Source organism: Podarcis cretensis (assembly GCF_951804945.1).
Source record: "Podarcis cretensis genome assembly, chromosome: 1".
In the NCBI taxonomy this organism is placed as follows: domain Eukaryota; kingdom Metazoa; phylum Chordata; class Lepidosauria; order Squamata; family Lacertidae; genus Podarcis; species Podarcis cretensis.
In genome coordinates this window covers 107,976,657-107,998,431 of record NC_137170.1, presented here as the reverse complement: position 1 = coordinate 107,998,431, position 21,775 = coordinate 107,976,657, and the positions used below count along the sequence as shown (strand labels likewise).

At 41.9% G+C, this 21,775-nt stretch overlaps 1 protein-coding gene across 3 annotated transcripts in view; it reads right to left on the bottom strand.

Annotated features, from left to right (window-relative positions):
• The window catches only part of GPD2 (glycerol-3-phosphate dehydrogenase 2), a 92,111-nt gene that overhangs the window by 47,682 nt on the left and 22,654 nt on the right, over positions 1–21,775 (bottom strand). For all 3 annotated transcript variants that reach the window (XM_079978356.1, XM_079978357.1, XM_079978358.1), the window contains exons 3-6: positions 17,326–17,497; positions 10,898–11,022; positions 6,963–7,060; positions 5,889–6,052 (exon numbers count right to left, since the gene is read on the bottom strand). In XM_079978356.1, the coding sequence (XP_079834482.1) occupies positions 5,889–6,052; positions 6,963–7,060; positions 10,898–11,022; positions 17,326–17,497 (559 nt within the window). The remainder of the gene's footprint in view (positions 1–5,888; positions 6,053–6,962; positions 7,061–10,897; positions 11,023–17,325; positions 17,498–21,775) is intronic.

Sequence of the window (21,775 nt, the reverse complement as noted above, 5' to 3'; positions counted from 1 at the left end):
TCTTTACTAATTTTCCTTGAGCTACATAAATGAAACTGACAGATCACTGCTCAGATAGCAGCCACATTCCTCCCCCAAAATGTTGCCTTTTTGCTATTCAGCAGTATCTGAATACCAACAAATGCTAAATGAAGTCTGACATGTACCCCTAAGAAACAAACTTGTAAGTTGCAGCTTCAAAGGAAACCTTGAATAAATAGGACACATTGTGTACACCCAGGCTAACATCCAACATATGCTTAGGTCTCCTGATGCTTCTACAGACCAAGAATAGCCCCTGGTAAAGTCTGCGATTTGCTGCTGCTGGTACATCCAACATTTATAATGTAGCTTTTTTGTTGTTGTTGTTGCCTGTATAAACAAATTTAAAATGCAATTAAAGAAGGCTAGAGCAACAACAGCCTACAAAGCGAGAATATATGGTAGAAAATGAAATACTTGGCAGGTCACTGGTTTGATAAATAATTAGGGAATTAAGAGTGGGAGAGGAAGGAATGGAGATCTGGTACCCAATTTTGCATTTAAGTTCATTTTTTAAAGGCAAGCATAAAAGTGTTTGAGCAAATGATCTGGCCGGGAGCGGGGGAGGGGGGGGAGAGAGAGAGAATAAACCCTTTAGTGGTCTGAATCTACCCAATGTAAAAGAAGGGGACAATAGCTGCTGCGTGGCACTTCTTTTTGCAGCCAGTAGATGCTACTAACAACACAAATTATAACTTATGTCTTATAACGTCTAAGAAGCTGGAACAGATGGAAGAGAATACAGAGGAGGCACAAAGGTGTCCCATCACCATATAAAGACTGGAAGGGTCCACTCTCAGGTAATCAGAAACTGAAGGCCTCTGGGCCAAATCTAGCCCCCTGCAGATTCCCTAGTTGGCCATCGAGGGGCAAGAGAGACTGTGGAGTGTGATCTGCAGCAACAGTATTGGAAACCAGCTTGATAGCTCATTTGGCTACAGCATGATGCTGCTAGTGCCAAGGTTGCAAGTTTGAACCGCGTATGGGTCGCTGCATTGGACTAGATCAGCCTTTCTCAACCTGTGGGTCCCCAGATGTTGTTGGACTACAACTCCCATCACCCCTAGCTAGCAAGGCCAGAGCTCAGGGATGATGGGAGTTGTAGTCCAACTACATCTGGGGACCCACAGGTTGAGAACCGCTGGACTAGATGATCCTTAGGGTTCCTTCCATCTGCACAATTCTATGACACCAGGTAATATAAGGGTGTGGGAAGCAGTCAGGGCCTTCCTTGGCCCACTCCAAACTTCACTCTCAAAGCAACCCTCCAGGGAAGCTGGTTACCAAACACTTTTTTTACAAAGGCACGAGCTGCTACTTCATTGGCACTTTCTAAAAGTCCACATTTTATTTGAGCAAGTGCCTAGTTCTCAGTACCAAATCATGATAACGTGGCTGGGGCATGCTAAACGCAGCTACCAGGTTTGAAGAATGCCAGCACAATGGCCTTCCGCTGTCTCAGCATAACCAAGGGGCAAACAGAGTCGAGTTTGCATGACCTTTATTTTTTATTTAAAATAATCTTCTTTTATCTTCAGCAAAACCTTTCAGGATAGCTAAAATCCAAAGTAGTGTGTGTTTTTAGTAAAAAGTGGTTTCTTTTATTTCTTTTTGTTTGTTTCCGCCTGGGCATAGAGCCAATAAGTTTGCTGAATCACTTAGCACGCCACACTCAACCCACGGCTGTGGCAATTTGCACGCATCACAAACAATTTGTGTGTCCCGTTTCCTATGCTCACAAGCCAGGCTGTGGGGGGAAGGGATGGCTGGCCACCCACAGAGCAATCCTGCAATTTTCAGCCCAGGAGAAGGGACCTGAAGAAATTTCTTCTATTTGTTTGATTGACTCCTCACCCAAAGTTTGATGCCTGTGGGTGGGTGAGGCCAGAGGCGAAAGTTCATGAAGAAACCAATGTCTACAACAGAAGCATTGCAGCCATGCAAAAAAGGAGGGGCACAGAACCAAACTGGTGAGGTGTAGCCCGGGGACAGTACCAGAGGCCAGATAGAGAGTCCCCACCCCTCTTCTGAATGTTAATACACTGGTACCTCGGGTTAAGTACTTAATTCATTCCAGAGGTCCGTACTTAACCTGAAACTGTTCTTAACCTGAAGCACCACTTTAGCTAATAGGGCCTCCTGCTGCTGCCGCGCCGCCGGAGTACGATTTCTGTTCTCAACCTGAAGCAAAGTTCTTAACCTGAAGAACTATTTCTGGGTTAGCGGAGTATGTAACCTGAAGCATATGTAACCTGAAGCGTATGTGACCTGAGGTACCATTGTAGTAAACTTTGGGAAATACACTCATGGTTCAGGCTTACAGAAGGCAACTGATAGCAGAAGGTAGATCAGAAGAGAGGGATGCAATAAACAGGGAGCTGAGACAAACAGAAAGAGGAAACAGGGATAGACCAAGGGTGTTAGAGCTAGGGTCAAAAGAAAAGGGCATCAAAGCAGGAAGGCATCGATTCCTACCAGTTGCTGCTACCCCACTGATAAGCAGCTAATTCTTGGTTCACGCTAATCAAGATTCAGGAAGTTATTCCCTCCTGAGGCAACAGTCCAGGCCTAGATGATCAACAAATTCCAGAGCCAAGCTCCCACACACTGTGCGGGAGAGTAACAACTATCAATATCTGGACATTCTTTTTTGCTGGTCGGGGTGAGTGTGGGGGTGGCTAGATTCATATGATCAGCAGCCATGTGCTGCACATGTAGCTTATAGGAATGTGGGCATCGACAGCATTCAACCAGTTCAGCAGACAAGGCAGAAATTCAGAAAATCCAAGCATGGTTTACAAAGGCCAGAACATGCATGGACCAAGCGCACTCCTTCCTTTCTCTCGTCTGCTCCCCTGGCTTCAGCACTTTGATCCTGGCTCCTCCTAAATTTGGAACTGTGGTTCAATGCTGGCTTACTAAGATGTGAGGCAGTGCATGCTTTCTTTAAAAAAGGATCACATCTGGCAAGCCAGCCAGTTGCAAAACCTAGTCTTTTAGGGGAAAGAGCAACAGCTTGCTTGCCCTCATCTATCCCCAAACTGCCACCAGACATCTGTTCAGGGTTTCCACAGCCTCTATGTATCTAGAAGTTGGAACAAGAGGAAGAACTGAGTGTCGCCTGCACACTGACAACATTTCTGTTCAAATCTCTGAATGACTTATTCTAGCAATTTTATGTAGATATTAAAGAGTATGGTGGATGATTTGGACTTTTGAGGTGCCATAAAGGCTAGTAGTGGCCATGAAAATGGAACAGAAGTTTTTTGGCACTCTCTGGTCTATTTATCCCATCAGAGAGGACCACAGCCACCTCTTGATGATATTGATAAGATGCTGAGTGGTCCAGGAGATGCCCAGTGCAAGTCATCCATCCAGGAAACAAAATCAGGCCAAAAGTCAGATTGAAGTATTATAAAGCCAAAGAAAGAGCAGGATTTTCTAGGCCTACTATTTAAGGTTCTTTTAATCAGAGGTGCCAGGGGACTTTTTGTGGACAAAGCATCTCTCATTACCATTGAGCTAATGCCCCCTGCCCAATATTAGAGGTTATCTTGCTCTTAATGAGAAATCAACTCCTGGAAAAAAAACTTAACTTCCCAGTTTCTATAGTTAAGTAATATCAGACAATTGCTATGAAAACACACAGAGATGCAATACTGGATCTCTGCTCTTATTGTAAATCACTTCAGCTCACCAACCAAACTGAGCTTCAAACCATTTGATGAAAAATCTAGCCTCAAAACAGATTTTGCTTGCTCATTATTGACATGACAACAATCTTACTAGATCTCTGACTGCCCAAACAAAAAGCACACAGCAGCCAATGCTGTTCTTGCGGCTTAAGAAACTCATACTTTTATAAGCATTTCAGACTCCTTGTTTATAAAATGAGATTTGGCACAGGCTATTTTAGTTAAGAGAAAATTAGTGTTCAAGTTTCGAATTCATGCTGTGAGCCCCCACAATTTCCTTAACTCTTCCATAGGGAAAGAGAAAAATTTAAGTGCCCAAAAGGAAAGGAAAGGGGACTGCTCTTAATTCAAGTTCTTTTTGGTAAGAAAGAGAGAAGCAAGGGAAAGGCTGGTACTCTTAAACAGAGCAAACCAAGAACCATCACTGCTTATTTCAGATTACTGATGCTTCTCACTGAAAATTGATAGTATCTGTTACAGAACTACTCTACAGTTTAGGATGCAGACTTGGGATAACTCAAGTCAGATGGGGAAGCACAGATTGACCCAATTTGCATTTCCACTTGGTCCACAATGAAGCCATTGTATGACTGTTTTACTACGCAGCCAAATCACAGCTCATCCCACATTTAATATGCCTTTGCAAAGCTTCCCAAAAGGGGGTTGGCAATACAGCACCAGATTTGTGGAGAGTGGGATCTGGCTGCATAGTGAAGCATCAGGCAGCCTTCGTGCTTAAATGTGTGCGCATCTTATTCATGAACATTCGGAGAGACATCCTGCTAGTGCAAAGATGGTTTGCTGGCTACAAGAGGGGCTTTTTAAAAGAAAGAAAATGCAAGGTTATACACTCTTGCCCCTAACAGTGTGGCAGGGGGTGGGGAAGTTCCCATAAAAACACCCAGTGAGGAAAAACTGATAACAAAAAGCATTCTGTGGGTCTCACAAAGACAAGAAATTCACAGTCAAGGCTGGCCTTTAGTACGTAGGAATGGCAGAGAGCTATAAGAAAGTAGTTATGTGGGCACCCTGCTGTGGAAATAGTTGCATTCCAACATCACAAACTGAATTTCTTGGCTTTTAGTAATCTCTGAACACATTTGGTAGAGGCTGCTTCCCCCCATCGCTTTATTAAAATGTATGCAGGTTCAACTCCAATTCAATGTGCATGTAACATTTCATTTTGTGCCCAAAAATGCAGATGGGATGCTCTTGAAGAGTCATCCAAGTTTAGTGAAAGAAGCTACTGAAGAGTTCTTTGCTCAAGAAACTAACTGGTGGCTGGCTAACCGCACCTCCTTGATCCTGACTGTTGGGCTGACACGTATACCATAACTGCCACACATTTACTACTGGTGCCCTCACACCTGGCGTCGCTCAGGAACTCTGACAAACCTAAAAATTGGTGCAGGGGTTAAAATCACTGCAGCTTCGAAAGGTTCAGTCTGCCATATTGACTCAAAATGGTGTCCAAATGTTTCCAAACAAATGGAAACCTGTCCCTTCACCTCAGGCACCATCATACAAAATGCAATCACAATAATGTCCAAATGCATAGCGAACAAACATCTTTCCAAACCTATGGCAGATGCGGAGGCTTTGTGGATGGAAACACAAAGAAGTCCACTTACAGGGGAGCAGACTTGGAGAGCCACAAAACTCAGAAAGCACAAGTTTACTCTACAGACGGCAGATATGTGACATATACTGTCCTCTTTTCATTAGAATCACAGGGCTGGTTCATATATGCATGCACTTAAATGCAGTTAAATGCATTTGAGTTGAAGCTGGAAGATATGGAAAGTTCTGACAGGAAATGTTAGATCTGTGGTGACTCTATCACCCACAGATGCCAGTTATAAACATACACAGTATATATGTCTATGAGTTAAGGACATGTACATATGAACACGCCCTGGAATCGCAGAAATGAAATACATTAGAAGAGCCATTTGGTCCAATCCCTTGGCACACTTCCTAGTGGATGATGAAGGGCCACCAACCACCCATGACTCAGCCTAGAAGAAGGCATGCTGCTGGAGAGTAGCTGCATAGGAACTAGCTCCACACAAGTGAAGCAAGCAAGGAAACCGATTAATGAAGATGCAACGGTCTTGGTTTCAGACTAATGAAACAAAAAATAAAAGCTGTTAGGTAGTTAAGAGAACATACCATCATAGTAGACAATGGCACCTACGAGTTTGTCCTTCCGCAACATAGGAAAGAGTTCCAGGGCTTTTGATTTGCTAAGTACGTAGCTGCTTTTCAGACACTGGCTTCCTGCTACAAGGTCATAGAGTTTGATTCCCACCCAGTAGTACGGCAGCTGCCACCACCTACGAGAGGAGACAGAGGGAGGGAGATAAATCAAGGAGACCATTTCACATGCCTGGTTTCTATTGCATAGTCTTTCAGAAAGGATACTGCAAACCACAACTATATTTCTGAAGAGTCAAAAGAACCAGAGTGGGTTTGATGTGTGTGGGAGAAGTCCCATTCTCATCTCTCCACTTCCATGAAGCGAAGTGTGTAACTTCTACAGGTCAATTCTAAAGCCTAACGTATCTTAGAGGGTTGGTACAAGGACAAAACACTGCGTGAGAACACTGCAATACATTTTATTTCTTGGGCTGCTGCTCTGTTTGGTTTTGTGATTGTTTTATTGCATTTTATGGTCCTTATTCTGAACCACCTTGAACTTTTGTAAGGTGGATGGTTTTTTAAAAAATCAAGACTGAATTACAAACCAGAATATATCCATTCCAATTCTCACATGAATCACACACTTATTAGGAGGCCTTAGGCAACTCACTATTCTTTCAGCGTCACATGACGGCCCCAAACTTAGTCCCCTTGCAATAGCCAAAGTAAGACATGAAGAAGAACACCAGCTGCCCAATTCAGGAACAGTTTTAGAATCCCCTCTCATGTCCCTCTCAGACTTAATGGACCTTCCACCTTCCTCTGACTGAGAGGATGTCCCCAGTGACATCTCCAGCCCCTCTGTCCTGCAAAATTGGACAAAGGTCCTTTTAAAAAGCTTCCCTCTAGAATTTGTATTCTCAAAAGGCGAGACATCCGCAACTGCAATGGTGAAATTTTTACCTCCACAATCAAGGATGCAAGCCTGTCACAAACTGAAGAACATAATGGGGGGGGGGGGCATGTTAAAATTCATTCCCAGTGACCCAGATTGAACAACCACCCTAAATGAGGCAAATTCAGAACAAACATCAAGTGACTTACTTGTAAACAGGAAGCATTATAGGCAGAGGAGAAGATAAATGAGGTGCGATCTCAAGCAGGTTGGCACGTTCATGCAGGGCTTCTTTCACCATTCTGTACTAAAAAAATAACAACACAGAATATATTCTTGATTATGTTGCCAGAGAGCATTCTTCCACAGCAATTCTGTCTATCCTCTCACAAGCACCTTAGCTCAAAAGACTACATTTTCTCTAGGAATGTAAACTAGTAAGGATCTAGCAAACTGGAAAAAAGGGACCAGGATGGGCTACAACAATATAATCAAACATTTAAGCTAATTCCCCCTGTTGTTTGTGTCCCGAAAGGGTTTACTCCCTTAACACAATGTAGTAGTTTGCAGATATATTCAGAGAGATATTACCAAAGCAGGCGAGCAAATTAGCAGCAATGATGCAACAAGAATTACCTTCGAAAGAAGAATGGCAGATGAAACTGATGGATTATGCAGAGACGGCAAAATTGACGGCAAAGATCAGAAACCATGAAGATCGAGTATTTGAAAAAGATTGGAATATTATCTAAAAGACCATTGTAAACACTTAAAATTACTGGCAGGAATGTAATGTGAAATGTTTATTATATGCTTTTTCTTTTATTTTTGAATAATCAGAAGTTGGTAATACAAAAATATGTAGTCAATTCTTATTAAAGTAGAAACCCATGAAGGGAGGGAGGGAGGTCTGGTGATCTAAATTAAATAGTAAAAATGTGACATGGAATATTGGTGTAAAAATTGTGGAAACAATAAAAAAACAAAAAAACAAAAACAGCAACGATTCAGCAAACCAATGTTATACTGTAGGGAGAGCCCTTCTTTGCATTCTGAATTTGCAATCTGTCAAAATTTAGAACACCTGAGACAAAATTATGAAAATCTTTCTCCAGAGTGTAAAGAGCAAGTTATGTCACCCAAGTGTTCCCAGTTACCCCAACAAGGAAACCTATCGACGATTACACTGGTCAACAACAAATTTGTTGTCTGCGTTTTTTCAGTTGATTTAGGACGAATCTGATGCGCTGAATCCAAAAATCACATTGGTTTTGCTCAATCAGGTCAAGTTTTTGAGCTATGGCCACATGTCGTTTTTTTACATTTTTGTTCACATGTACGCTTGTGTGGAGCATTTAAGAAGAAGTTGGTGGGGGTAAAATGCCTTGTCAAATAATTGTTTTGATTGGAAATGATTATTTTAATGACAAGAAGTATTCAGGTCCGATAGTTCTGGGTGATTATGTCGAAAAGGGATCAGTTTGAAGTCATAAAACCTCAAAATCTTCCATAAATTGGTGCGGCAAAGCATAATGTTGGGGGATCAAAACTAAGTTAATGGGGCAGCCGCCCTACGAAGTTTGAAAGTTTGAAAAATGGTGAAGCAAAATGCAATTTATGTGTACTTACCTTTATCAATGCCCACCATTCAGTATACAGTAATTGATGTTTCTATCAGGTAATCAATATATGTTGTTGGAAAAACATTTTTTTCCTCTTAAAAACATATTTAGGATGATATGTGTTGACAAAAATAAGCTGATAAGGCCACAAAAATATAATCGATTTTGTCACAAGATCTGATTTTTTTCAAATCAACACAGCACAAAAACCTGACCTGATGGAGAGAAACGGATGCCATTTCCTGATTCAGCAGTGCAAAAATATCCTAAATCAGTTGTAGAAATCTAGACAACATTCAAAAAGTAAAAAATTGTTGCCCAGTGTTATCATATGCTGTGTGATGATATAAGGTAAAGGTAAAGGGACCCCTGACCGAGGGAGCAGACGTACAGCTTCTGGGTCATGTGGCCAGCATGACTAAGCCACTTCTGGCGAACCAGAGCATCACACGGAAACGCTGTTTACCTTTCTGCTGGAGCAGTACCTATTTATCTACTTGCACTTCATGCTTTCAAACTGCTAGGTTGGCAGGAGCAGGGACCGAGCAACGGGAGCTCACCCCGTTGCGGGGATTCGAACTACCAACCTTCTTATCGACAAGCCCCATGCTCTGTGGTTTAACCTACAGTGCAACCCGCGTTCCTGTGTGATAATATAGAGGACCTAAAAACATTATTGGCACTGAAAATGAGATGCCAGAAGGAAGTGTCTTTAAGTTTCCTGTGCTCAAAAGCATATAGCTCAAACAAATCAATGACGAGGTGCTTAAAATTAAAATCTGTCAATCCCCATTTTGACAGGGAAGCATAGTGCATGCTTGTCCCAAGCTTGAGACCTGTCTGTCTGTGCCCATGCTACACCACTGACCTTAACCCTAGCATGTGTATCAAAAGATAGCAGCCACCTGATTCTTCAGGAAAGGAGCAATCTGACCTCTCCTTACAGATGCTCAGGTTCTATAAATAAAGTTGGCAAACAGCAACAACTTCACAGATATGGAGCATGTGCACTCAGATGGTAGGTGCGTGTCAATTAGGGCGGGTAGGGAGTCTGAGAATAACTGGGCTTCCTGATGGATGCCCTCAAGGGACAAACTCGCAGCCAAATACACATGTGGATTCATTTCTGCACAGGAAAAACTGATTAAACATTTTTTACTACTCACTGATGACAATTTGGTAGGGACCACCAGCGCCTAAAGAGTTGTTTCAGACTGCTGACTGGTGATCCCTGACATGAATGATAGGGGTGCACCGATGAGCAGCACAAAATGTGAAGTCTTATGGCTTCCTGTTTTTGGACACGACACCCACCGAGGAACTGAGGGTTCTCAGCTAACTCCTCTGTCGCCTTCTGCTTAAGCTACACAACACCTATTCTGTTGTGAAAATACCCCTTTAGACACATACCCCAATGGCAAGTACGAATTGTGGAATTATAACACAAAATGATCCTTCAATGATCGCTGTCAGCCATACAGATGGGTATAGGAAGCATGCAGGATAGAGCCCATTGCACAGATAGGCCAAAGGGGATTAGATGTGCCGCACATCAACTGATTCCCCTGAAACAAATCAATACACCGTGTCTATAGTTCCAATCATGAAGGCCTTAGAACCTTTTCTCTGCCCCTTTACAATCCTACCATAGTAACAAAGATGCAATTATTTAAAATTGGCAAAGTAAGCACCATGCCTTGATCTGCATAACCCGTGAGAACCTAAATGTACATACTTCCTAGGACTGTAGCACTTCAAAATGCGGAAGATGAATTATTTCTTAGATTACACAAACCTGTCAAAACATTTCTTGCATGCAGAAAGCTACTCTGATGAGGAGGATTCTAAATGTACCATCAGTTCCAGGAATACTAGACACTCATTTCAAATGCCCTGTGAACTATGGGCTGGGCTGAGGGACCTGAATTTTACTGTAGATAATTCTAAAAGTTTGTTGCTGGAGTTTAAGATGATGATGATGAGGAGGATGATGTTGATGATTTTCTCACCTCCACCCCGCCTCCATGTATTTCTTCCCCAGCTCCTTAATACCAGCTATGCTTATAAAGAAAGGTTTACTACAGTTACAAAAGCCCAAAAGGAAAATATGCTTCATTCATATTGAGATTTTACACCAATATATTGTTTTTCATTGCAGAAATCTCAGCGTATAAATGTCTCCATTTGTCTTCAGATTCTGACTGGAGGTAACTGCAAACTCTACAAAGACCACCACAAATGCATTTTTTAAAAATGTATACTTTGGTTTCCCCATGTTTTAAGGGAAATAGTCCCATTTAGATTTGTCATAAATTAGATATTAAGTGCTGCCATTTTTTTTCCTGAATCCACCCTGCATACAGAATGCTTTGCCTAATGTCTGCAGCAAGCAACAGAAGAATGTATTCAAAACCCGAGGTATATTAAAAACCATAAATGTGGGAACAAATTTAATTAGAAGAGGAGGAGGGAAATCAGCTAGACAGGTCTTTGCTTTACAGCTACTACCATAAAACAATTACCTGGTCAAAATCCAACTTCATGATGGCCGTCTGAAGATATCTCACTCCGCCATGGATCAATTTAGTGCTTCTGCTGCTGGTCCCCGATGAGAAATCATCTCTTTCTACAAGGGCTGTTGTTAGGCCTGCGTAACCAGAAAACCAAATTAACTTCTTAAATTACACAATTTGTATGTAATTCATTAAAGACCCTTCTCTAGGGTAGCGACAACCACAAGAAAAATTACACTGAACATGGATGAATTTGTATTCAGCGCACACAGCGCCAGCTCTTTGGCCATGAAAAGTAGCTGCTTCTTCAGGGAAATCTTTGCGAAAAGAAGTGATACAGGAAAATAAGTACTGTATTAGTACTTAGGAAGGTAAGTACTATATTAGTTAGGGGGGGAAATGTGTGAAGAGCACCAAGGATTCTGTAAACAAACCAAAACCTAATTTCTTCTCTCTCATTTCCCTAATACACAAGAATACTGAAACACCTTAGCACAATGCTAAGGCTACAATCCTATAGGCCAGAGGGTTTCAACCTTTTTGAGTCCACGGCTCCCTGTGGCGAAATGCGCTCCGAGCCTCAGAAGCCCAATTATATCACCCCTTCAGAGCCAGCAGCTCCTCGCCACTTTTCAGACACCCTCCCTTCTAGAATGTTCCTTCAGCCTCCTCTCCTCTCCCCTGGCCAGCCCCAGAGGCACCATTCGCCTGGGGAACTTGAAGCCAGGGCTGCTGCAATGAAGAGCACTGCAAGCCTTTGGAAAGCCTTTGGAAAGCAAAAGGGCATCAGAGGAGGGAGGGAAGGAAAGAGGGACAGAGACCGGTATTGCCCATGGCACCCCTGACCATCATTCAAGATGCCCCATGGTGCCATGGCACACTGGTTAAAAACCACTGCTGTAGGCATTTCCCTAGAAGTAAGTCCCACTGAACTCAGTAGGGCTTCCTTTTGAGCAGGTGCTTCCAGGACTGCACTCTAAATAAGATTAAAGTTGGACTGTGCACAGCACTCCAGCCAGGACCCCAGTTTAACATTATGTTCGCATACTTAAAATCGCTAACTACGAGGGCAGCAATATTTAATTAGCTTAAATAACTAATCAACTTCAGCTTTAGTTGAGGGCAAATTTTAAGATATCAAAATTAAGGACACAGTTATTTGTTTGTTTTTAGGCTGCTTGAATTATTTGCTTTACTGCAAGAAGGAATGGAAATGACAGATTTTAATGGTGGCCTTTCCTTTTAGCAATGAGTGATTATTAAATTAATACAATGAAGTTAACAAACATCTATTTTACTCTTCCTTCAATATATCAAAAAGGCACCTGTTTTAAAGTTTCAGTAACATGAAATATGTTATTTACATCTTTATAATTTAAAAGCCAATGGATTAATCAATAAAAATCCTGCTATCACTCGACAGTTATTATCACAGAGATTAGTTATCCTGCAATACACCTCATCTACCTTTTTGTATACACAATAAAAGTAGCAAAAGTGAATGAAAAGAAAAAGATGAAGGCAAAACCAGGGTTCCTCTCTTTTCTTTCTGCCATACACACATAGAGGAGGAATGGATTCCACTTGAAGGAGAAGAGGGTTATCCTGAATATTTAAGGTCAGAGGTGGGCTGACTTCAGACCTACGCAGTCGACTTTTCTTTTTTCCCTTTTCTAGTAGTGGAGAAATATATGCTTAATCTGCAGAACAAGGGTATTCAGCTAACTTGTTCTGTCAGCGCAAGGATTTCAACTTGCACAGTAGAACTTTCCTCCCTCTACATGCTCTACATGCTACATGTCAGCAACCCGCGGCTCCGGAGCCGCATGTGGCTCTTTTACACCTTTGCCGCAGCTCCGGGGCGGATACTAGCGAGGGGAGGAGGCGCATTGTGTGCCCCGACACTCCCCACTTTTTTAAATATCGCAATGGTTTTGCGGCTCCCAGTTTTTTTTTTCCTCGGTCCAAGTGGCTCTTTTTGTCTTAAAGGTTGCAGACCCCTGCCCTAAATCTATTCTGGGGGCTCCCCTAACTTTCCAGAGCAGATTTGGGTACAGTACAGGGGACACCCAGGGAGAAGGGGGTGGGAGATCTGTTGTGCAAACAGAAATTATCGAGCAGATGAAAGTTAGTTAGTTTAACCTCCAGTGTGTTAGTAAAATTGAATTACTGTGTCGAGAAACGATGCATGTCTAAAAAGCGCGTCACCAACATAAAAAGTTTGGAAAGCTTTGCAATAGACATACTTTATGCCATAGAATCCCAACTACACATTCTTGCCCAAGTGCCCTGCTAGTTAATGGTCCAATTATATTATTTCCAAGAATCTGAGCAAACCAGCAGCTACATAGTAGCTACATAGTACACTACAAATTGGCCAATGATTGAGGCCACTAGGCCACTAGGGGCTCCTTGCACTAGTGCATACAGTGCATAAATAAAAAAGGCTAATCGCCTCATTCCTACTTCCAGAGGAAAACCCAACAGGGGACAATCACAAATAAGAAAACGAGTTATAAGCAGAAGTGACCATTAGAAGTAGCTGAGATTTATGAATGAAACTCAAAGGCCGATTTCATGAAATTGTTGCCGATGGTTTTGTTGTTTATTGTATGCCACCCTGGGTGGGATATAACTATTCAAAATAAAATAATCAATTTAAAAGGACTTGGGACATCTTTTCCCTAAAAGCAGTCATGGGGAGACGTGAGCCAGAGTGGTGTAGTGGTTAAGAGTGGTGGACTCGTAATCTGGTGAACCGGGTTCGTGTCTCCGCTCCTCCACATGCAGCTGCTGGGTGACCTTGGGCTAGTCAAACTTCTCTGAAGTCTCTCAGCCCCACTCACCTCACAGAGTGTTTGTTGTGGGGGAGGAAGGGAAAGGAGATTGTTAGCCACTTTGAGACTCCTTAGGGTAGTGATAAAGTGGGATATCAAATCCAAACTCTTCTTATTCTTCTTATTTGAATCAGGACCACTGTACTGGGAGATGTGGAAATTGAAACTTTAGAAGGTGCCATTTCCCCATTTAAATTCCCCCCTCCTAAAGCTCCAATTAGCCATAAAACTGGCTGGGAGGAGAAGAGAGACAACATATTTGTGTTTTCCCTGCTTCAGGGTTTTTGGGTACAATAAGAAAAATGTTGCAGAGGGAAAGAGTTAACACTACCCCCCCCCCACAGCGCCAAATGATATAGCTCTGATTCCTTCAGGTCTGACTCCTTCAGGTCCTTCAACTGATTTAAGCAAAAAAAAGGGGGGTGTCATGAGATCCAATCATTTAGTTTGATGCTAAGAAAATTCCAAAATGTTAAGGGGTTTATTGCAACATTGAAACTGATATATTGCCCCTTCAGCTTCTAGCATGGATTAGCTAAAAGTGAAAATGTATATATTACAGACAACAGGTTACTGGATGAAATGAACTGCACCCCAAGATCCAAACAGGCAATTTGCTAACAGGTAACTTTGGTGCCAAGATCAGCTGAACTTTCAGGTATATTTTCGAAAACCAAAAAGGTTGACTTAAATAAACACTGAGGAAGAAGTTGCACATAACTACCATTCACACCAATTGTTAACTTCCGGGGGGGGGGGGGGCGAACCATTAGTAATTGCAGTGTGAAATACATGAATTATCAGGAGATGACCATCAGCCACAGGCAGACAAACACAGCCCATTACTTGCCTGTTTCATAAAATGTAGTAATTCACAAAATAAATCCAATTAAGATAAGCACCTAGAGGACTGGAAACTGCAGTCTCCAGGGGGAGGTAAATCATAGCGATATAGGAATCTTTTTTTATATAGCAATCCTTTTAAAACTAAAAGAAAGTAGTAAGTTCTGCTGATGTTGTAACTTTTTAACAGTCAGTGCTCTCTCTTCCCTGTGGCAGTTTCTCAAAAGTGCGCAAGAAAGAAAACAGGAAGGAAGAATGAATGAAAACAAGTACAACAAGATTCTTGCAGAGGTTGCTGAAGAGAGCAGCATGACTGTGCATATCCAAAGAGGAAATGCAGATGATCCAACACTGTGAGCTCTCCTTTCACCAGCATCACCTTAAGGATTTTGCAGAGCTTTATTGCAAAAGTCTAGTGCAACAACTACATTAGCCTCTCTTGGTCTCCCTAAACTTTCATGTCCTTAAAAAAAAAAATCTAATTATTCCCAGCAACTTTAGAAGATCAGAGCAATTTATTTTTGTCAAATGTGACTGAAGATTAATGGATACAATCAGGAATAATTTGGCAAAAACGTATCAAAACACAGAGAAAGCAGAATTTGTTAAGTGAAGCATCAAACTTAATATGAGTGCAAATCCCGTGAATGAAGAGCAACAATACACAATTCATTAACCAAATGCCTATGATTATTTCACACTTCAGAAAACTACCAATACAATCAAAATATATAGGAAGAAAAGGATAAATACAGATTAGTCCGGTGTTGTTTTCACATCTAGTACTACCAACGTGGCCAAAAAGAAACACCCCCAAATCTTAAAATACATTGGAAAGCTTGATTTAAAATAAAATAAAATAAAATGTTTCAAGTGGTGGTTTTTGGGGGGAGGCGGGGAAAATTGCCTCCGTTTAAGGTTAATCTACTATACTATCAGTAGGCTTAGATACCACACTTCCAGACTACCTGAGTATTGTGTTGGAATGTGGGCAGGTTGGCAGCAAAAGCCAGCATTAAGGACTTGTGGCTGAACCACCAACTTTTGTCAAAAGCAATTAATGGTTCCTGTCAATAGACCAGTAGCAGGTGGCAACCAGAATTTTGTTTAATTCTCTTCTCTGGGGGGGAAATGTTACTGGGTTTATCTTTGCAACAGAAAATGAACCCATGAGCCCATTAACGCAGCCAATGATCAGGGATAACTGGTGCACAACAACACCTGGAGAACAAGTTCCCCACACCTACTTCATAACCGAACTAACTCCCCAATCTTATTATTTTCTGACCCTTTAACAATGGGCACTTTGCTACATCCTCCACGTCTATGACATGCAGTTGTGAGGGTACCAAGAAGTCATAGGCCCATTTTAAGTCCAGTCACTGCGATGGTTGTGACAGATCTATTCCTTGGGCCAAAGGCAGTATTTCAAAAGGTCTTGGGTTAATTACAGACCATCCCATCCCAGGATTTACACCATGCCGGAAAGACAAGGGGGGTTCTGGAAAGAACAGCGGTCTGCTAGTATCTGTAATGTGATTTCATTGGAAATGCATTTCACAAAGAATAAATAGAGTTGGGAAAAGAAGGTGGCAGTTGGCAATTGCCAGTTGGGAGGTTATTCTTAGTTCTATCTTGAATGTAAAGTATGGGGATTTCATGCAGATGCTGTCTAGAGGAGTTTCAAATAATACTTGTTGTTCAACTGTTCCTAGCCTGACAAGTAAAGATTTATATTCAGCTATTTGTTTAAGACATATATGTGTGTGTGTGTGTGTGTGTGTGTGTGTGTGTACACACACACACACACACACACACACATATATAATTTTTATTAAATTCTCTGTTTTACACTTTAAAGTACTCATTTTTACATCCTTAAGATATCAATGACTTCCCTTCTTTTCTTTCCATGGTTCATTTTACAAATCATAAATCCGTGCTTATTTTACAAAAACTATACCATTCAGCATTCCATTATTATTGCATCCATCAAAACTTACTTACACTGTTGAATTTAACTTAATGCTGCCAGCCTTTTCAGCCGTCCACCATTATTTCCCAGATGTTCAATAAACACTTCCCAATGTTCTTCTTGTTCTCTTATTCTATACGTTAAAGTCTGCAAGCTGCACATATTCTGTCAACTTAAGTTCTTTGGTTGGGACCTTTTCCATTTTCGTAAGGCATATATTTTTATCACAGCTAGCTAACACGGTCTACTTGTGGCTGGGGGGGGCGGGGAAATCCGGGTCACGAAACTCTACCTCGACTTAGCTTATTCTGCATGCAGATTATTATTTCCTCAAATTCCTGACTCCGAGTTTCCCACACCCTCTGACAACAACACCCTGACATTTGCTGGTGTGGGAATATGGTCATTTGTCCATAAGAGCATGGGCAAAAGTTCATTATTGCAAGGATGATTTCATAGCAGAAAGCATTGCTTGGAGCATGATCAACGCGTGGAGAGCTCATGCCATCCAATGATTGGTCCACGTAGCATAGCATGATCAACTGCGTGGTCTGGTGTGAGAACATGAGACTAATGTATTGTATTGTCTTTTATCTGCTGACTGAGGCAAAGCTCTCTCCTTGAATTTGTATTCAAGGAGAAAGCTTTGCCTCAGTCGCAGGTAAAATGACCATATTCCCACATGCTGGATGGATTTAAGTACATTCAAAACGCTTGTTCAGATCTCGGGGACCAAAGGATGCCCATGCGTGGCACAGCTGTCCTCGGTGTGCAGGACTCACCTCTCGTAACAGCGTCTAAAGCACAACCGCTTCCTGTAGCGCCTCCGCCTATGATAAGAATGTCAAATTCGCAGGTTTCTCGCAGGGCCTCAAGCTGACTTTCTCTGGAGGGAAGGGTGCTGTGCATATGCAAGGGCCGACATTCCGAAGCTTCGACAGATGCTAGAGCACCCTGCAAAGGTAAGAAAGCAAAGCGGTCACGAAAAGACCAGGAATGGCACAATGCTGGGATTTTAAACTGAAGCCACTGGTTCAAATCCCTGGCGAGCCACAAACTCACCAGGTAGTTTCTTGCAATCTACTAACTTTGGAGCCTCGGTCCTCTGCCAACAATACAGGTATAACATCACTAGGCTTGTCGTAGTGACAGTTAAATTCAAGTGTGCATTTGTTTCGTACACTTAAACAGTGCTATATAACGCCAGATGTTATTAATATTAATCTGAACTAACTGGGGGAATTAAGACTGTCAATCAGATTACTATAAATTTACGAAGGTTGTCCAGCATACTAACAGCGAGGCAACTCATATTTCACTTTTCAGATGCTGCTGTAATAATAATAATAATAATAATAATAATAATAATAATAATAATAATAATTTATTATTCATACCCCACCCATCTGGTTGTGTTTCCCCAGCCACTCTGGGTGGCTTCCAACAAAGTATTAAAATACAGTGGTCTGTTAAACATTAAAAGCTTCCCTAAACATGTGTAAAATACACGTGTGATACCATCAATTGGATTAGCGCATGCACGCTTTAATGGCCAGGCTTCCATAACCAGTTGTGATTTACTTTTTTTTAAGTCCTCGTGAAATTTTCTCTTCACATACACATTATTGCAAAGCAATTTTCTCTAATATAATTCATTTTTGTACAATTCACAAAGATATGCATTTTTATGCATATTTTACCCCAGTATACACATTATTTGGCTTGAGATCTGTATTGCAAAATTCAGAGAAGTGTGAATTTTGAAAGATGGCTGTGTTTCAGGTCTCATACTATTTCGTAAAGCGAGAAGTAGATAGGGTCATCCTTAAATGTGAACTGAATTCCTCCCCCATCCCTATTATAAAGCTTATTTTAATTCCTTTGAACTTTCCAAGCTCTTGTTTTCGGAGCGGGAGAGCAAACCATAACCGTCTCTTTCACAAAAAAGCAAGTGTGCTCCTGAAAAATCTGTTGGTCATATCCTACATTTTCATCACCTCCCTTATTGTGTTTATCTTGTAGTGATGAATATGGGCCAATTTGAATTCCATTTTGCCACGCTTCCCCACAGAAGTAGAAGTAAAAAGGAAGGCATAAATCCTATTAAAATGTGCTCTACAATATATTTTCATAAAGCTGACTTCATGTTTGGAAGCTGCAGCATTAGTGGCTGTACGCCAAGCCAAAGACACGAGCAACTCCCAAAAAGTCACGACTGTGTTTTCAACTGTGTAGACTGAATATGATACCTTGGTACTTACTATCTGTACAGAAGATGATATTAAAAGGCAGACATGGGGGACAGGTGGCAAACCACATGCACATTTCAGCTGCTTTGAATCAATCCACTGACCAAGCTTCAACTCACATCCGTGATACTCATGACATTTTTGATATTTTGCAATGTTATATTATTCACTTATACAAACTCTTATTCTCTGCTTCTAGCCATGAAAGAGAACAGATGAAAGAAATCTGATGGGGGATGCAATATTTACCTGGAAGTCTCATCAAATGCAATGTGACTCCCTTCTCTCTCTCTCTCTCTCTCTCTCTCTCTCCCTGTGTGTGTGTGTGTGTGTGTGTGTGTGCATGCTTCATCCAAGGATCACAGGGTTGTTTACAATATAAAAACACAAAAATACATAACATAGTAACAAACAAAAACAATACCCTGCCTCCACACACACAGTTTAAAAGGCCATAGATTGTTCAATTAGCCAAAGGCATAGTAGAAGAGGAATGTTTCTGCCTGGCACCTAAATCTATATAACGAATCATAGAATCGCAGAATTGTAGAGTTGGAAGGGACCACGAGAGTCATCAAGTCCAACCCTCTTCAATGCAGGAAACTTTTTGCCCAATGTGGGACTCAAATCCACCACCCTGAGATTAAGAGTCTCGTGTTATCTGGGCCAGGAAGACGCTCCTACATATTCTTCTGGAACTGCAGCACCTGGGAATAGTAATGGGAGCCCACCTTACTTTTACAGGTGATGTATCACAGTATCATTTTTCTTTACATGCACCACAAATGAGCCCTGAAGAATATTTCCAAGACTAGGGGCTGGTTTAGTAACTATTAAATCCTCCATGCTGAATGTCACCCTGAGATGGGGTGGTATGGAGAAAATAGTGGAATGGACATGGAAACTGCAGTCAGAATCAGGATCAGGATTGTAGAGTTGGAAGGGACTGTAAGGATCATCTAGTCCAAACCCCTTGCAATGCAGGAATATGCAGCTGTCCCATATGGGGATCGAACCTGCAACCTTTAGCAGCATGCTCTAACCAACTGAGCTAAGCTGTGTAATGCTGAAGTCTTGCAGCAGAGATGTGCCTGAGTACAAGGGCTCAGTTGTTTTGCCCACCATGCCGTTTACCCATCAACACAGTAGCTCTGGCCAGGCATTATGCCTTTTATGGTGCTGCGTCCCTGGGAATGATTAGTGCATAAACCGGGCCAGGCTCTTAGCTCTTAAAAAAAAGTGTTCATCCAGGCTTCTTCTAGACCCAACAACTAACACGAGTTAAATGTGGAGGTGGGGGAGAACCACACCAGAAAATCCACCTGTTTCCATCTTACAAAATATCAGAGCATTCATTATATCCCAGCATCATCCAGGCATATGATATGAAACATCATTACCTTCAAAATAGTATCAGTTACAGATAGGTAGCCGTGCTGGTCTGCCATAGTCAAAACAAAATAAAAAAATCCTTCCAGTAGCACCTTAAAGACCAACTAAGTTAGTTCTTGGTATGAGCTTTCGTGTGCATGCACACTTCAGATGTGTATCTGAAGAAGTGTGCATGCACACGAAAGTTCATACCAAGAACTAACTTAGTTGGTCTTTAAGGTGCTACTGGAAGGAATTTTTTATTTTGTTTTCAAAATAGGATGGTAGACATGTAACCTAATCCCAAAATCTCGACAGGGCAAACAATTTCCTGTTAACTACCTACTCACAATGGCTGCCCGTGTCTACGTGTTGACATCATCACAAAATCTCTCCTCTCTGCTAGCAGTATTTTGCTTCTCCTGTTACTTAAACCAGCCTAAAAATATATGGGAGAGAATTGCAGTAAATGGTAAATGAGGCAGAGCAAGTCCAGATTGCTCCCTCTCTTAAGAGGGGTGGTAATTGTCTCCTTCGCCGTTGCACCGATGCATTACTACTTCCTGTGCCCTGAGCCAAAAATTAAGTTATAAAACTTAACTGAATCTTTAGGATGTACAAAAATATAATAAGCTAGCCAAGCAGATTCATACCAAATCTTCTAATCGATCTGTGGAGGTTCGCTCCTTGACTTCTGGAGTTCATTACTATTATTAGTATTTTAAAGTGTTGATAAAAGCTTGTAAAAGCTTCATTTCCAAGTGAATACAGTGGCAACAGAACAATACCAAGCCCGAAAGAGATGGGTGACTGGCACACTTGCAGAAAGCAGCCTTGTTACAAAGGAAATGAGATGCGTCTAGGGGATGTACAGTACGATCTGTGTGCATGCTAATTGAATTATGTCTTCTCTCGGTGCTGGGGAGCGTTGGAAAGACTCATTTAGAAAAAGCCAAGAGACCTCCTGCCGGACCGGGTAGCCAATTAGAGTGCATCTTGGGGCAACATCCCTTCTTGCATCTTGCAGGCGCAGGGGTCTTTCGCCCTGTCTTCTGCGTGATTGGCAGGCATTATTAAAAAGAGGACAGTTCGGCTGCCAGACATGCCCACAGCTTAGATATGTCAACACCGTAAATGGGCTGTCCTCCTTTGCGCCAACCCCCCCAGTTATATCCCACCTGCTGTCCTTTATCGGGTGCATGTAGGCAATAGCTGTAAGGGCGACAGCACGGCACAATGGATGTGCAAGTTAGAATAATGTGGAAGCGTAAAAATCATATGCTGCTCTCTTGCCAGGCCCTTTGTCTCAAGCCTTCACAGACAATGTACAGGGTGGCTTTCCAGATTCAGTTGTTATGATGGAGACACGTGGGAGAGAGGAGGAAGAGAAAGTGTAGCTTCTTTCCCCCTCCCTCTCTTGCACCCATCCACACTTCCCACTCCCCTTTCTGGTGTTGCCATAGCTCTCATGCTCAAGGCAGAGGCCGCTGGCTGGAGAAGAGGGCAGATCAGCTCCACTGAGGCACTACCACCTCCTCAACAACCCTTCTGCTTGAGATAGGAACCTGTGGACCAATCTCATGGTGGCCTGGTTTGTGCAAATATGAGGGAT